Raw genomic sequence first — 16,893 nt, forward strand, 5'->3', positions numbered from 1 at the left:
GGGCTCTAGCGCTGCCCAGGAACCTGCATCTTTTGGCTGTTCAAGACTGACAAGGCTGGTTTCAGATACAGCTGGAAGAGGCAGGCTGCAGAAGAAAGTGGGAAGTTTAAGATACGTAGTATGAAACAAAACCAACCTGTTTAGAGTCCAAAGAGTTTGTTACCAGAATAAGTTAGTTACTTTGGGAGCCCTGGAAGGAACTAGGCTGATTACAGTCGTGAGTGATGGATCAGAACCGCTGCTCGGTCACTGCTGCGAAGCTGGCTGCTGGCAGCAGTCTGAGACAAGTTAAGTCATTTTGCCCAAAGTCATGGAATCCCCTTCCCCCCGGCCCACACCTGGCCCAGGTGAAGTGCCAGCACCAGCTGCCTCCCAGGATTAGTTTGCCTGTACTCCAAGCACACCAAGTAACAGAAGAAAGAGAAAGGGAGGATGAGGTCTGATGCTCAAGTTCCCTGTGATGCAATCCCTCTTTCCTGATGTCTTTAAGAATCTGTTCTGAGCAAGGGCACTGAGCAGAGGTATGGGCACGTACAAGTCAGTTAAGTCCTTTCAGGCTCATAGAAAATTGCTGTAAATAAGATTTAGTGCCACTTAAACTACCATGATTTTGACCTCATCGTTCTCATCAGCACGGTAGAAGAAGGGAATGCAAGGGTTTTCCAGCAGGGAGCCCAGCCTCTCCTGAGGGTTCTGGATTTCTCTGAGAAGCTGCATTATTTGTTTTGCTGTGGGGTCCTCTTGGCTTGGCTGAGCAGCTTTACTGTCAACAGGGGAGAAACCGGATTGGTGAAGAACAGCAGCCTCTTGTTCTGCTTCATCTGCTAAACTCACTTCTCGTAACCCTGTAAGGAGCACAGACAAGGCAGGTAACACTTCCCATCCACGCACAACAGCAAGACCTCAGGTTATTTCATTTTACAGAACCTGCCCTGGCTGCAGCTTACCTTCTCCATCAGTAGCGTTCAGTTCAATGCGCCTCTCCACTGGAAGTACACTTTCATTTTCGCTTGCTAACAGCTCTGGGTTTTGAGCAGCTGCTACATACTTGCTGTACCATTCATTTCTTTCCCTGACCAGACGCATCACTAAATCCTGTAGTTCCAGTAGTTTCATCTGCACCAAAGTAAAGGAAAGCCTATGAAACACGCACACAAACACTGCACTACAGTTTGCAGTCCTTCCTCTGTCACAAAATTAGCAACCTCAAAGTTAAAGCTAGCTGAAGAACAACATGCGAAGGGTTGGACTCTGCAAGTGCTCCCCAGGCCTGCTCTGCTTGGAGTGGTACTACAGAAAAGATTCCTTGCCTTCATCTCTTCCTTATCCTGAGCCAATCTGCTGATGTACTCCTCTTTCTCCTGGTGTCGCTGCTTGAGGATAGCCCTTTGACTCTGGTATAATGCAATATACTCCCCTGTAATAACAAGAGAAGCGTAAGGAGTGTTAGCGAGACTGGGGTACAAGCCTTAGGGTGAGCATAGAACTATGTGGCACGAGGATCCAGCAAATCCAACCCTGGACTGGAGATCGAGCCTAGTTAGGCAGCAGTAGGAGACATGAACTGCTTGGTAGTTGGAGAGCTCCAGCTCCAAAAGCTGTTGGGGAGCTTCTGTTCCCCAAATAAATAATGCATTGAGCAAGCTTTAGCTCGTGCTGGTGTTGCCTAAACGTACCAATGGTGTCTGTTTCCCCAGACAGCTGTATGCAGCGATGTTCTAACTCTTCCAGCCGTTCCTTCAGATCAGCTTTCTCACGCATCAGGTCTGTGAAACGGGACTGAACACAAAAATTGGTATCAATCATCTGAACTGCTCACATACAGAGAATACCCATGTTAAAAACAACACCCTCCATTCGCATTGGTCTGAGCTTAGGGAACAAATCATGCTGCCTTTACAACTTGTCTCTAATTTGATGCTAAAAATGAACAGAGAGGAGAGAGAGGGCTAGAGAAGGTGTAAAACAGCATCTCTGCATTTTGGGAAGAAGGGCTGATGAAACAATGTGCCTTTTAACCTTCTCATTGCTGGGACAGCACAGGTCATATTCAGCTGCAAGACTGCAGACCACCTGCTTCGTCCCAGCAGGGTGAAGATATTCAGTCTGTTTTTCAGCTATTTCTTTACAAAAAGACCATAGCTCAATATGAGGCCCTTATACTCACAGTCTGGGGGTGGGAGGGAGTTACTGCTGCAAGCTCTCCTGTGCTAAGACAAAAGTGATAAGCTTTTTAGGAAGTAGCTTATTATTATGGAAAATCTGCTACTTATTCCCTTGAAATTTGTCTGTGTGTGCTGTAAGAGAGCATGACACTGGATCAAACTCTAGCTGAGCAGCGCAGCGGGGCTGAAAGAAGATGAGATCCTTTGCTTACTTGTAGTTTCTCCATGGCAGTTTTCAAAGCCTCATGAACCTCTACTGGAACAGTATCCATGGTGGAACCTGCAAGGGACGTGTGGAATTTACAGTTCCTCCTTGGACATGAGGCACTCACAAAACCTGTAGATCTGTTTCAGAGGCCAGTGCAGCTGGCCGAGGCACGCCTCCGTATCAGTCCCCAAACGGCACAAAGTTTTTACCTCCACCCAGCGTGACGTTATGTTGCTGCTCCTGCCTAAGAGCTGCTATTTGCTGGAGGAGGCTTCTGCACTGCTGTTTCTGAGCAGCCAGCTGCTGCCTCATATCTTCTCGCTCCTTCTCCACTTGGGACATGGCAGATGTCAAGAAAGTGACCTAAGAAGAATTCCAGAGTATGTACATTAGTGCTTCTTCCGTGTGAAGCACGATCACTGGTGCATCTCAGGACAAACAGAGTAACAGTTTACCTCATTTTATTTATGGGTACAAAACCAAAGTACTAAGTGACTGTCCTGGAACTAAACCAGGCAGCAACTACTGCATCTTTTCTTATTTCTGAGTAGTACAAATATGCAGGTTAAATACTAGCTCCCATTATATCTGTTTGATCACAGTATTTTCCAATTATGACTGTACTTACAGAAAAATCTAGTACATATTCACCACCATTTCTAAATTGCCTTCCAAACTAAAGAGAACATCATCATCATTGTAATTAAGAGAGCTACTCTGCCAGTCTTTACAATTAAAGCCACTGCTGGACTTCCAGTCTGTCTTGCAAGGATGCTGCAGAAGCCTTGGGTTTTTTGCTGCTATGCACAAGGAACTGCTACACCTCCCTCACTACTGCACCTCAGCTGGTGCACAGCTGACCAATAGCCTACTCCATGCACCCAGCGGAACCTCTCTGCAATTTCACCTGCCTCCTTTTCTAGATGTTTGTTTAGAACTAAAACCAAAGGCTTTTCAGCCCATTAAGACTCACCATTTCTTCATGGCTTTCAAACTTCTCTGGGATCACAAATGAAGATTTTGGGATTTCTTCGGTCATTGCTTCACTTTCAACTCCATCTCCTGTAAAAGGAGGAAGGTGAACAAGGAGGCAATACCCCAGAGAGCCCAGCTCTACCTCCTCCCTGGAGACCAGCTGCAGCTACTCACCCTCTAGTCGGTGCAAAATCCTGCCATCCAGGTCTGCTGCCAACTGACTGATCTGGGCCTGCAGCTCTTTGTTTTCCTTCGCTACAGCTTCCAGACTTTCCTGCAAGAGAGAAGCAGATCACTGAAACCTGTGCAAGCCAGACTGAAACAGTCACTACTTCTTCAGGCCACAGCACCACACACACACACACACACACAAGCAGTGCTTCTGCTCCAGGTGAGTATCATTCACCTGTATCGCACAGGATGTAATCACAGAGTAATAGAGCAGCCCAGGTTGGACGGGACTGCGAAAGATCATCTGGTCCAAACTTTCACTTAATTAATACTTAATGTAGTTAAGCACTTTTCTTCCTGTCTTTCCACTTGCCCCTTTTACCTTGGTCTGCTGCAGCTCTTTCAGGTGCATTTCCACTGTCACCTTCCCCTGAACCTCCTCATGCTGTAGCCGGTCCATAAGCTGTGTCTGAAGCAAGTATTGTTTGTGCAGTTCCTCCTTCTCAGCAGACAGCTGCTGGTACGCCACGGTGTACTGTTGTAAGTGGCTGTAGTACTGGTCCCGCTGCTCCTGCAGCCCCCGAGCCTCCTGCGTTTTCAGTTCCAGCTAACATAACAAGATTGAACCAACACATCAAACCATTTCTGCCAGAAAAGCTGATCCGTGTGACATGATCCAAGCTGTCAACATTGCCCCAAAGCCACGAACTACGCAGGCAGCCACCATCTGCCCCCACATGCTGGTCCCTCACATCAGACAGCAGACGATGGGGGAAGGCTCCCAGCTTGATCATTACAATACCAATTTCCATCCTTCCATCAAAGTTTGGAAAGTTGCCAGCAGTTTGCATAAACCGCTGCGTACCTGCCCTGCCATCCCACCGGCTGTTGCTTACCGTCTCTTTGAGGTCCCCCAGGTTCTCCTGCAGCTGCCCGAGCCTCTTGGCCAGCTCTTTCTTTACATGCTGCTCTGACTGTAGGGCGCTTGTAACCTCCATGTTTTCATTTGTCTGCAAGACAAATACCACCGTATAAGGGAACTGCCCCAACCAACATAAACATACACTCTCAATAAACCATGTTCATTCCCATACAATAGGGTGCCATCCCTCGTGTTATTCTGGGGAGTAACTAAGGGCCATAAATTGACTGTTCAGGGCAGTAAATAACCTACAGAAAGGTTCAGAAGATGGAAGAAGAGCAAGGAAAGAGCCAAGGGAATCAGTGCTGGGACAGTGCCAAGAAGAGGCCTGGCACATCACACAGCCTGTCGGCTCCAAAGCAGATGGGTGGTATGAATATCCCAAACAGCCAGAGACATTCAAAAACAAGGAGTTCAGAAAGGACTAAAAAAAAAATCAGCGGCTAGACCATGTGTCAGTTTGCCAGGGCCCCAAAGGGGAAGCTGTTACATTGGAAGAAGCAAGCAAGAATAAGGATTCAACTCCAGGACGGATAAGAATGACAGCAGCAGGAGAGAAGACTGCTGAGAACTTCTTCCTCATGGGCAAATACAGAGAAGAGAAAAGGGGAATCTTCAAGGGTAAAAGGGCAGGAGGAGTACTCGGGGAAATGACCTGACTGCCATGGGATGAGAAGGAAAAGTAAACTGCTCTGAACAAAGGTATTGGTTCGGCTGCTAGAGCACCTGAGGGAATAAGGGATTACAGGGAACCTCCTGGCATGGCAATATCTATCACAGAAGATGGAGCATCCATAGCCTCAGAGGACAAGAGATGGATAATGTATCTGCCAGTTTTTTTACATCTGTGCTACGGAAGGATTGTACCAGTGAGGGAAGCAGTGGGAAAAGATGCACAAGAGACATACCAGTTTGACAAAACCATTCTGCAGCTCAGCCAGCTGCTCCTTCAGCTCCCGATTTTGGCTCAGTGCCCTACTGATTGTAGCCTTGTCACTCTGCATGTCCTCCAGGATCTGCTGCCTGTCCACAGACTCCTCGTTGTAGCGCTGCACAGCCTTCTCGAGCTCCAGCAGCCGCTCCTCCTGCTCCCGGTTGAGGTGGCTCAGCTGCTCGTTGTCCCGGACCTGGGCCTGGTACTGCCCATGCAGTTCCTCCTTCTCTTGCTGCAGCCGCTGGATCTCTTCCTGCAGACTCAGCTCAGCTGCTGTGGGCCCTGCTGGTAAGGAAGGCTCAACATCCATAGGCTTAACTGCTGAGGAAAGGGAATCAAAAGCAGCTCAGTCAAAGGTCTAAGTCACCGTGTAATACACCTCACTATTACATACATACAGCGTACCCCAACCTATACAGCTCTATGACCCAGAAGGTATCGCCAGCTGCAGTACCCAATCCTCACTGCAGGGCACTGAGAGCAGCAAAGGAGCAAAACGACCCCAAAACCAAGCACAGCATCCTGCTGTGCTGCTAATTCCCTCACAGCCCTAGCAAGAGCATCCTGCCTCCCCAAACTCCTGGGCCAGCAATACTAAAGACATAAACAGTCTGCTGGTCAATTAGCTACTAAAGACATAAACAGTCTGCGGGTCAATTAGCTGAAGTAGTTCACTTGTTTGCTAGGATGAAAGGTTTCTCAGGGTCAGCAGGCTTTCAGCTGCGTTCACAGCTTCAAAGCATCAGACCTACTTGCACCTCGTGTGCAGAAGTTCCCGCATAGCAGAGCCAGAGTTAACCAGCTGGTACTGTGCAGTGTGAAGCCCCACTTTGGAAGCTCTACCTGATTTGCTCAACAGCTCTGTAACATTAGCTTCCAGCTCTCGAATTTGGGCCATATACTTCTCCTTCTCCTCTGCCATTGTGTGGACCTGCAAGGCCACGAAAGTGAAAGTTAAAACAATGTTCATGGTGCGCTTACTCCTGCCTGGGTTTGTCAAAAGCAGCTGTGATACTGCCCCTGATGTTACCTGCTCAGAGAGCTGCTGTACCCGCTGCTGCCAAATGCTCCGCTCCTCCTTCAGTTTCTCTACATACTGATCCCTTTCTGCCTGGAGCTGGTGAAGTGACTCTGAGAGCTGTTCAAAACAAAAATAAAACACAAAGAAAATCGTATTGGCTAAATAAATTTGGCAGTGACTGCTTAAGGGATAAAGCTTGAAGAAACCAGTGTTAATGCAAAGCTCAGGCTGCATTAACTTGCCACACAAGTTTCTTTACAGAAGTTGAGATTTGGATCATATTTCATACAACCTCTTACCTGAGCAACCTGGGCTTCCAAGCTCGCCTTCTCTTCCAGTACCATCTGCAACTGCTGGTTGGCATCCAGACTCCCTGCCTGATTTGAGAACTGCCAACAAAAATCAAAAAGTTACAGTGAAATGTTAATACTCTATTTCTGTATAGCCTTTCCTCTGATAGTAACCTGCCACGTGATCCATGTTGTAACCTTCTGTAGTTCTTTAAAGTGCTCCAACTCACAGTGAAGTTCACTGAAAAAAGCTTAGATTCTAGCCCTGTGAAACAGGCTGAATTGGGCAGCTCCTCCCTACCAATTTTATATTTACTATTTTTTTAATTAAGAAAATGTGCTTTAATCAAATAATTTGGCTCAGAACCTGTGCATTTCCCGAGACTGTATTATACAGCCAGATCAGATGGCATAAAAGCTTGTGACCTTAAAAGTTGTCAAACATGTCAGGAATTTAAAGCCAATGTCTGGAACATGTCGGTGGACTAAGTAGCAAGGCTGCTTCAGTTGAGTCACAGTACTTTTCCTAGAAGAGAAGCTGTTGGCTTGATTTCAAGGGTAACCTAAGCCACTGTATCGGGGGGAAAAAAAAGAGCAGTTTCTTCCCTCACAGGCTCACCTTAACACCAAGCTCGCGCTCTGAACTGCTAACAGCTGGCTTCATGCACTCCCTGTCTAACTGGGGCGTTCTTCTCTCAACCTTCCCCAGCTGACCCTCAAGGTGCCATTGTCCAGTTCACCTTCTTCTGCTAGGGTGGGTACAAAGACCACTCCTACTCAACTGTTTTCTCAGTGAGACTGCACAACAACTAACCAAAATGCTGCACAGAGACAAGCAGGAAAAATCACTGCATTTTCACACTTGGTATGTTCAGTCACCCTCTCGTATTGTCTAACATTCTTTCAGCAGGCCATTGTCACAATGTCTTTCCATCTACAGCTCAAACTCCTTAGAATATAGACTTGCTGTTCCTCAGAGGCCTCACTGAAAGCCTTTACTAAGAGGATGTTTTGATGGGATTTTGCTCCTTCCTTTAACAGCAAGAGTTAAGTCTCGCCCCCACTGTCTTACAATGATCAGTGTGATCTACCCTCACATCCCAGAAGTACTGTGGTTACCTGTTGAATCATCAGTTCAGCCATTTCCAGTTTCTTATGCAAATCCTCCATATCCAACTTCATAGCTGAGTTCGCAGAAACCAGGGAGTGAACCTTCTCCGACAGCTCTGAATTCTGTTGCTTTATTTCCTCGCTACTTTTGCTGAAACAAACAAACAAACATTTAAATGGCATCACTAGATGTAACAAGTCTGCTGATGTCCATGTCATAAATTTACAATGCAGTTTAACTGAATATCCAACCCCCCAAATAGAGAAGTGGTCTGTGCCCCTTTTTATGTTTTGTGGGTCTACTGAGAACAGTAGTGTTACTCTGCAGAAACAAGTAGAATGGACTCACCTTTGTTTGTACAGTTCCAGTTTCAGGTTGTCTCGCTCCTTCACCAACTCTTTATTATGCTGGAGAAAAAGGAAATTATTAATTAATCTACAGACTTCAGCCAAACAAATAAGATTTTGAAAAAATACTCATTTCACCTTTAGCAGATCAGCTAAAGTGGAAGAGGTCATAACTTTGGCAAAGTTCTCGGGACAGGTTTGCTTAGAGCCTCCTGAATTTGCCAGGAATAAGTCTGCTCAGTCTTTTCAAATGTGATGCTACTAACTGAACGTGAGGTTATTTCTGCAAACTTTGGATTAGTATCAACCCTAAAGTGTCTGTTTGATGGAGACTCTCCTGGGACAAGGTCTCAGTGAGGCTTCTGTTGTGCGGAGCTGGCAAGAGTAATGAAGTAAGGTGCCAGATCTGAAGACAGCAACTGGACCATATGATTAGTGGTCACAGAAACCTGAATGAAGCTTGCCTTGATCACAGAGAATACTGGGCTTTACAAGGTTAATTAACAAGGTTAATTTCTGCCTCTTCTCTAAGAAGGGACTACAGACTTTTCAGTAGTGTAGTGACACGCAAATAGCCAAAGGCAGAGCTGCTGGTTAAGCATAAACAGAGGTGACTCTTACCTTCTCTGACTGTTTTTGCTGCATAGAGATGGAGGACAAAGTACGTTCTAGCTCTGATACCCTCTGGCGAGATGAATGTAAACGAGCAGCCAGGTTTTCAACTTCTCCTGAACAAGTCAGAGCAGAGTCAGTTGATGCTAGACCACAAAAAGCTTTTTGGAACTGGCTGAACAGCACTTTCTACTTTGTCAACAAGCTCTTAAGGCAGCACAGAGCTTTGTACATCAGTAGACCTGGTTCCACTCCTGGCTCCACAGGTGACTCACTAGCAACTCTGGGCAGTAAAGCTCCCTCTAACTACCTTCCTCAATTTTAGAGGGAGATGATGAAACTTCCTTTGCAGAACAATAGACAATATGTTGTTTGGTTGGGGTTTTTTTCCTAATAGAATTGCTCAAATCTAGTTCAGAATGAAAGACTTGGGTAAAACCTACATTAACATGACAGATGTGTGTGAGAGAGGGTGGAGAAACAGGAACAAAGTTTTAAAAGAATCATAAAGTCAGAAAGGAACAGTCTGGGGTAGCCACTAGGCCCAAACAGGGCTGACAAGGCTTCAGTGATGCACAAAAGAACCCCAACTGCCATGGGATCAACATGCTTCAATTTGGGAGCAGCTACAATGACAGAAGCAGTGACGGTGCCAAGTATTGCTCATTAGGGAGTCAGTGAGTGTTGTGAACTGGCTGCCAGGAGCTATCATGCCTGTGACTTGAAATCCACAGTTTAAGCAACAGCTTGAGCTGGAGTGCTCACAGTCAATTACCTGATTTCTGCCGTGCAGCTTGCTGAGTATGTCCAAGGGCTGTCTGCAACTCAGACTTCTCAGAAACTAGAATTCCAATAGTCTGGATATGAACCTTTGGGAAAGGAAAATCAGCTCAGCACAAAAGTTCTTTGCTTGTAACTGCAACATCGCTGTTGCCACAAAAGGATAATTCTTGCAGTTAAGTTCAGTCTGGCTGACTGACTGCCAGTTTTCCTGAAGGAATGGACTGACGGCTTCCAGAAGCCAGGTGATATTCCTGTAATGGAGGCTCTGCCTTACCTGTAGCTGTTCCCGCAGTGCCGCTTGCTCTTTAGAGAATTTCTGTTCAAACTCCTTCTTTTCCTGCATAAACAAATGATGCCTATTCAGCACAAAAACGTAAATAGTTAACCCTTGTTGGTTTATGTCAAACTAAAAAAGCAGTGATTCATTGGTAGTACTTCCAGCATCTAAATGATGCAAGTATTTTTAAAGACATACTTCAGTCTTCCATTATTTGAACTACTTCATTATTTATCCCTCCTAGAATGGCAATGACAGCATAGCGCAATCACTGCTAGCATAAACGTGACAGTGTTTGGAATGCAAACTACTGGCAAGGACTTAAACTGTAATCTCGTGCCTCCACTGCACTCCTCCAATACTGGAGCATTTAAATATTAGCTTTTGTCAAAAAAAGAATGCTACCTGCCTGGCCTAATTCATGAAGTCAAAATATTCAACCTTATGCTACAAATGAAACTGAATCTAACCTAAGACAAGATCACATATGCCTGTGCCACAGTCCACTATGCGTTCTACTCCTCAGAGAAACAGATACCTCTTTCTGTGTCTATCCAAAAATAGGACACACTTTACCTTCTCCAGCTGATTCATTGCTTCTTGGTTCTGCTGTTTCTATGGAAGAAAAGTGATATGCCAGTATTAAGAGAAAATACTCTCAAACTGCTGAAACACATTTTCACTTTAATCAAGTAGGATACATGCCCAATTACTGTAAACAGAATTTCCACTATCCTTTCTGTAGAAGACTAGGAAGCTCTTCTTAGCTATTAAAAATAATAGATTCAGGGCTCCATTCACAAATATACCAAATATGCCAATATGGTTTTAGTTGCTCAGTATATTACTGTAGTTCTTCTCAAATACCACTACTGAAACTCCTGTATGTTTATATCTGAGCATCCACCATCTTCAGTTAAACTTGCATCCCACATCTACAAAATTATTGTAGTAATCCTGGTGTATTAGGATAATCACTAAATATGCTTTAAAAAAAAAAAAACAAAAAACAAAACAAACAAAAAAACCCAGTCTTTTCTTTTAACTGAGACCTTAGACCTTTATCCCACTTAACAACTGGCCTTTAAGTCATGCAGAGCTGCACTTAGCAGGCTTCTACAAAAGGTGGTATGAGACAGTGCTGAAGCCAAATGCAAAGAAAAGGGATAATTCTGTCCTAGCAAATTTCAATCTTATGGGTGAAGTATTTGGAGATTTGTTGACCATACATAGCGTGTCTTTAGATATGGGGTGAAGGAGATGAGAGTGGCAGCTGTCTCCCCAGGCTGCCACAAACTGTGCTGCTGTTTGCCGTTTGCTGCTGTTGTCCCCCTGGCAGTTTTCTCACAGATGCCTCAAAAGTTACTACATAATTAGTACTTTTTCCCCTTCCCAAAGAATGGACATTGCCCAAGCTGTTTCTTTACTACTACTTCAACATATTTTGAAACACGACTGCAGATGGGAGGGTGATCAGTTAGAGGTTTTGATTCCAGCAGCGCCAGTGCACAACATAACCAGGAAAAGCAAAGGCAAGACCACAAATGCAGCAAAGGCCCTACATAGTTCCAGGCAAACAGAAAAGCAGGCAACCAAGGAGAATCCTGGGTGGGCAGTACACTATATCAGGTACCTCTACAGCCCAGCTAAAAAAACCCAAAAATAAACAGAATGGAATAAAAATAACCCAAACCCAAAAATAAAACAACAAGAGAGTCATGGGGTACACTGGGAAATGCCGAACTTTGGGAAAAGTGTAGTTTGAGAGAGGAACAAAATGGGGAACAGTATTTCACACAAGAAAGGCTCTTTTCAGACTGAAACAAGTCCACTTAGCTGCATTTCTTGCAGTGTTAAAGCTGAAGGCTCAAAAGCAGCAGCGGGAATCCATGCAGGCCACAGGACAAAGCAGTTCATTCATCGTGCCAAGAGAAGCTGAGGATATGATCAGAAACCAGCCCCAGGCTCTCTCTTAGACCTATTGCTCCCACTCTGCAGATATATTTAGAACAGCATTACCACCTGCAGAAGGGAGGTTTTCACACTGCTGCCAGCACCAGGATTCTCTATTTCAAGGATTCAGACCACGACCAGGAATAGCTGTTTTATCAGGATGCTTATCATCCAGGGAAAGCATGATAAGATCAACAGGGCACACTTAAATGGAAACAAAACTCTGTTTCTTATTCCTCAGATTCCAATACACTCACAAGCGGCCTTAGACTTTGATCCTCTTAACAGGTTTTCCATACGGCCCATTTTGTTCCTTACAAAGTGCTGTGTAAGCAGTCTTCCTTGTGGCACTAGGAGAGAACCCATAACCTTGCAGACACCCAGAGAGCACGGAGCAGCAGCAAAGACAATGTCAAACTGGTTGGTTGGATTGTTTCTTACCAATTCCTCTATCTTTGTAACGAGCTGTTTGTTAGTTAGATTGCTGGAATCCAGGGCTACTGCCAGCTCCTGGTAACGTGTCTGATGGGCACATGCAGATAGGAGAAAAAGGAAGGAGCAGAAGAGGAGGAGGGGAGGAAAAAAGCAATAATTAAAAAGGACAGAAAAACAAATCATTATCACAGTTTGATACAATCAGATTCTCCAAACAAAACAAAATCTACGGTTTCAACAAAAGCAGCTGGAACGTCAACATATTTTATCCATTTCTGCCAAGGTTTCATTTTGACATAAAAGTGAATGAGAAATAAGAACTGCAGTTCCATGGAAGCCAGATTATCCCCAGTCCCCAAACTGGAAACACCTCTGACACCTGCCTCCTACTGTTGATCACAACTACCCAATTACAGCACAAGACAACACTAGACAGCGATGTATGTGAACTGTGCATTCAATTAGGTCTCATTAACACTGCTGTAAGCGCAGAGTCCCAATAAGTGATCCACACTAGCAAATAAGAAAGAAGAAAAAAAAAATTATAGACTGAGAACAACTTACTTCCATTTCCTTAATATTTGTAGAAGAAACAGCACTTTCCCCATTCACATACGACGTAGACTAGAAGTAAACCAGTCAAGTAAGTCAGTTTTATTTCCCAAGGCAACAAATCACTATTAAGTAAGAACCGACTGTCATAATAATACTTCTTATAGCACCTTTCACTTCAAATTACCACACACAGGCACAGAAAACATACTCTTCTGGCTAAGAATAGATGCAGACTCCTCCTGTGACAAGCTGATGTGAATTATGCAGATTGACTTAATATTATTTTCCACTAAATCAAGAATACATCTTTCCATGAATACATGCTGTTCATTCATCCCACTCTGCTTTTCTTCCTACTCCTGAAATTTTACATTCCTAAAACAGGATTTTTTGCTTCTCAGTGCTTAAATATTGTATTGTTTAGCGGAATGGCTGCAGACACCTCTGAGATTGAAGAATGTTTTCTTGAGCTGACTGCTTAAAGCTCCACATCAAACATCAAGAGAATTAATAGGACAAATGGATCAAAAGGAGGCTGTACCTGAGAAACCAAGCCATTGAGTTGTTCAGACAACTGGCGGAGACTTTCTGTTGACGAGATAGACCTGGGAACAAAGAAAGACCTTGCAATGAAAATTTCTTCCAGAGAACTGCCCCAGTCAGAACAGCACCGGGGAGGAATAAAACCTTAATTTGTTGGACACTTCGGGATCACGTTGCAAAGCTGTTTGATAAACACACACAGACACTCACCTGTTCTCATCCAAAGCATTTTTATGATCCTTAGCTTCATGAATCTGTGGATTAAAACACAAAAATTTACAAGCCTGTAAAAGAAGATGGGAGTCACATTTGTGAATGTGTCACTAAGCCCTGATTACATCTAGGCTCAGGTTCCACAGCACCTGTAATTACTGCTTCCCAAAGAAAGATGAACTTAAAACCACCAACTCAGCCCTGGCTTACACATCATTTCTGAGTGGTGTGAGCCTGGGTTTCTTGAAATGTCGAAACTTAAGTGTTACAGGCTTTATGTCTGCTCTTACTACTTATCAGTATAATCAATGCTTTGCTGGGAAAAACTTTGACTGAATCTTGAAGCAGTAAAAGGAAACGCAGATTGATCTGACCGGAGACCTGTCTTATTAAGGGCACTTTCTGCTCATTAAACAGGAGAGAAGGGGAAGGAAAATAGCAGCTTTGGGAGACGCAGGGGCACATGCATGCTACTACTCTCTCTGCTCTCACAGACAGATGATGACTAGATGGAGAGTGCAGAATGTAGTATTCTTAACAGGAGAAAATCTGAACTAGTCGTATCATATTTATGAAGACCACCTTTCTCAGAAAAAAAAATGTGGTATCGCTAACCAATGTTCAATGATTCAATGGCAATATTCATGATGATTCACAAACCTGTGTCAGCTGCATGCTCCCAGGAGCAGGCAGAACAGAACCACAACTAGGAAGACTGTTGCTGTTAGATAGCACAGGGACATCGGTAGCAAGCTGTTCAGCATTACGAGTGGCAACATCACTGTCAAAGTATGCCTGTCACAAAACACATCACAGGAATTACAGCCTTCATGCAAAATGAATGAACACACACATGAGCACATCACCTTGTGATCTGCCTGTGAAAACTAGACAGAGGTGAACAATCAATCATTTAGAAACATGTGGAAGGGAATCTGTGTTCTCCCCAGAGCAAACAGGTGACTGCATCAGCCCACAAACACGTACTGTCCCAGACCTGCACCCTCTCAGAGCCAGCCTGAAGAACCAGTGTCCCGTAATCAAACTCGCCTCCGTAACTTGGGGCAACAACGTCACCCAACTCTAAGTTCACCCACTAGATTTACTGCAAAGGATTCGCCAAAAAGCAAGCGAGGGCAAAGCCAGATGGCAGTCACTCTGCTTTGAAAAGCACTACCTTCAAGATGTGTCTGGGGAAAACACGGATCACTGTATGTAAATTAAGATGGAAAAGAATAGGTTAGTGACTACTGGAAAACTGGGTTAGTCAAACTCCATCTAAAACTCAGAGAAGTTTGTGGCATGGCATGAACCACAAGTTTAGAAACAGGACATTTATGAACAGGCCAAACTCGGCGTGGCTGGGAGCAGGCGCCTGTGGCCCTGCTGGAGCTATGAATACCATGACGAGAAGAATCTAAATAGAAAAGAGAAGGGCCAAAAAGCTATTTTTGGACCACAATGCAAGTTCTCATCCAGCCTTTGCAGGAGGATGAATAGCATCTGGTGACACCTCTACCAAGCCACATCGAACTGGACAATTTCATCTATCTTGTACAGCATCAGAGACCCATAAAGGCCCAGAGCAGTGTTCCAATGTTTTATGGCAATTTGTTTTATTTCATTGTCCAGCTCTGGTAAGTCATCATTTCACAACACTACAAAGCAAGTAAGATAATATTTCAACATTCAATGCCACCGATACACTGCAGCTCTCTGCTATTCCATCTGAAAGAGCTCCCTCTTACTGCAGTCACTTCCTTCTTGGTACTTCCCAGGAAACAAGAAATCTCTCTCTTGGCATTCCCTGTTTACCTGCTCAGCACTTCACTCATGAACCAAGCAGCGAGGAGAATACAGTAATGGTGAAGACAGATTTAATGAAAGCACTAAGCTGGAAGACTGCAGAGGGAAACAAATAGAATTTTCTCAATTTCTTTTTAGCAGGACAGATACTTGTGCTCTCAAGGAGCAACATATGTTAGGTGCTTATAGGAAGGTCAGGAATTCCCTTACTTCCTCCGCCTACAGGTTACTTTACCTTTATTGGTTCAGACACTCAGCAATATAGAACATCAGATGGACAGAAGGAATATCTTCCCCGGTACATCTCAAAAATGTTTCCTTATTTTTTTCTGATCAAGACACTGTTTTTGCTTAATGTTTCAAGATGCAAAACCAGTAACGTGCCTTAACCACAAGAACTTCTTCCTCCAAAATAAGCATTTTTGAAATAAATAAAAAAAAAAGAGGAAAAAAAAAAAACAAAACCTATTTGAACAGCTGGATTTATTGGAAAAACTCAGGAGCAAAGCACTTATCTGGAAATTGCACGTTGTGAGGTTCTAATAATGTTAAATGAAAAGTTAGTAATTCTGCTCAGCTTTGCATATAGGATCCATTTGCTTTCACACAAAGGTTCCTATTTTGTTGGGTTTTCTGTGTTTCCCAGCCAAGAAAGCTGAAGTGGGTGAGATGGGAGGGCTCTGCCTCCCATTAAGACACCAATGGCAGCAGTAGCTCAGATGCTAATGATCAGCTTTTCTGCCCTATTAGCGTCAAGTGAGTTTCTGAAGAGCATTTTCCTGACTCAGGATTTTTACAAGACAGCAACTGGAAAGAGAAATCTTTCTTTCATTACGTATTGCAATTAAAGATTAGTTTTCAAATTATTCATAAAACCTAAGACACAATAATCCACAAATTCCGTAACAGCCAATTGGATCACAATATATCCCTCCATGCTAAGGAAGCAGAGAAAAAAAAAACAACTGGGAAAACAAGAATGAATAGAAGTAATAAATTCTCCATTTTCAGAACAGGACTAAAACTGTAGACACAGGCAGGTCTTCACTGCAAGACCAAATGCCATCTCAGCAACAGCAACGGACCACCCATCTTTGTCCCACCCTTCAACGTGAAACAAGTCTCTTCCTCTGAGATCTAACTTACACTGAGCTTAGGAGTATTAAGTGAAAATAGTCCCGGTGACAAGAGTGGAACTTCAATCAAAACATCCTTTCTGACGCTAGACTGGCACATCCAGCACCCTCAAAGCTTGCAGTCTTCATGTCACTCAAGTTCTACTGATACACAACCTACACGTATAAGGTCCACATGGGGGAACTTTCTGCTATTCACTCTGTGTGTTGGGCAGAACAGCTGCTGTATTATCACACAAAAAAAAAGGGAGAAAAGGGATACAAAGGCAATTTTGAGTGAACTCCATTCCACCTTGCAGGTTCCCCTGCATCTGTCTGGTACCCCCGGTGATTACTATAGTTATATTTATTGCCGGAGACACGTAGATGTGCAGTAAATACAATAATGAGTTACTTTATGACAACCAGATTGAAATAATGGTAGGGGAAGAAGACA

At 44.1% G+C, this 16,893-nt stretch overlaps 1 protein-coding gene across 1 annotated transcript in view; it reads right to left on the minus strand.

Annotated features, from left to right (window-relative positions):
• Positions 1-386: 386 nt before the first annotated feature.
• Positions 387-16,893, minus strand: part of GOLGA2 (golgin A2) — a 21,226-nt gene continuing 4,719 nt past the window's right edge. The window contains exons 5-29 of the mRNA XM_009888071.1: positions 14,176-14,310; positions 13,513-13,556; positions 13,301-13,364; positions 12,769-12,828; positions 12,211-12,291; positions 10,393-10,431; positions 9,814-9,876; positions 9,532-9,625; positions 8,766-8,872; positions 8,146-8,204; positions 7,806-7,947; positions 6,696-6,785; positions 6,406-6,513; positions 6,219-6,306; positions 5,350-5,696; positions 4,416-4,529; positions 3,902-4,126; positions 3,523-3,622; positions 3,347-3,435; positions 2,583-2,736; positions 2,378-2,445; positions 1,677-1,779; positions 1,311-1,417; positions 948-1,116; positions 387-845 (exon numbers count right to left, since the gene is read on the minus strand). Coding sequence (XP_009886373.1) covers positions 595-845; positions 948-1,116; positions 1,311-1,417; positions 1,677-1,779; positions 2,378-2,445; positions 2,583-2,736; positions 3,347-3,435; positions 3,523-3,622; positions 3,902-4,126; positions 4,416-4,529; positions 5,350-5,696; positions 6,219-6,306; positions 6,406-6,513; positions 6,696-6,785; positions 7,806-7,947; positions 8,146-8,204; positions 8,766-8,872; positions 9,532-9,625; positions 9,814-9,876; positions 10,393-10,431; positions 12,211-12,291; positions 12,769-12,828; positions 13,301-13,364; positions 13,513-13,556; positions 14,176-14,310 — 2,901 coding nt within the window. The 3' untranslated portion in view covers positions 387-594. The remainder of the gene's footprint in view (positions 846-947; positions 1,117-1,310; positions 1,418-1,676; positions 1,780-2,377; positions 2,446-2,582; positions 2,737-3,346; positions 3,436-3,522; positions 3,623-3,901; positions 4,127-4,415; positions 4,530-5,349; positions 5,697-6,218; positions 6,307-6,405; positions 6,514-6,695; positions 6,786-7,805; positions 7,948-8,145; positions 8,205-8,765; positions 8,873-9,531; positions 9,626-9,813; positions 9,877-10,392; positions 10,432-12,210; positions 12,292-12,768; positions 12,829-13,300; positions 13,365-13,512; positions 13,557-14,175; positions 14,311-16,893) is intronic.

This window comes from Charadrius vociferus, unplaced genomic scaffold (assembly GCF_000708025.1).
Source record: "Charadrius vociferus isolate BGI_N301 unplaced genomic scaffold, ASM70802v2 scaffold56, whole genome shotgun sequence".
In the NCBI taxonomy this organism is placed as follows: Eukaryota; Metazoa; Chordata; class Aves; order Charadriiformes; family Charadriidae; genus Charadrius; species Charadrius vociferus.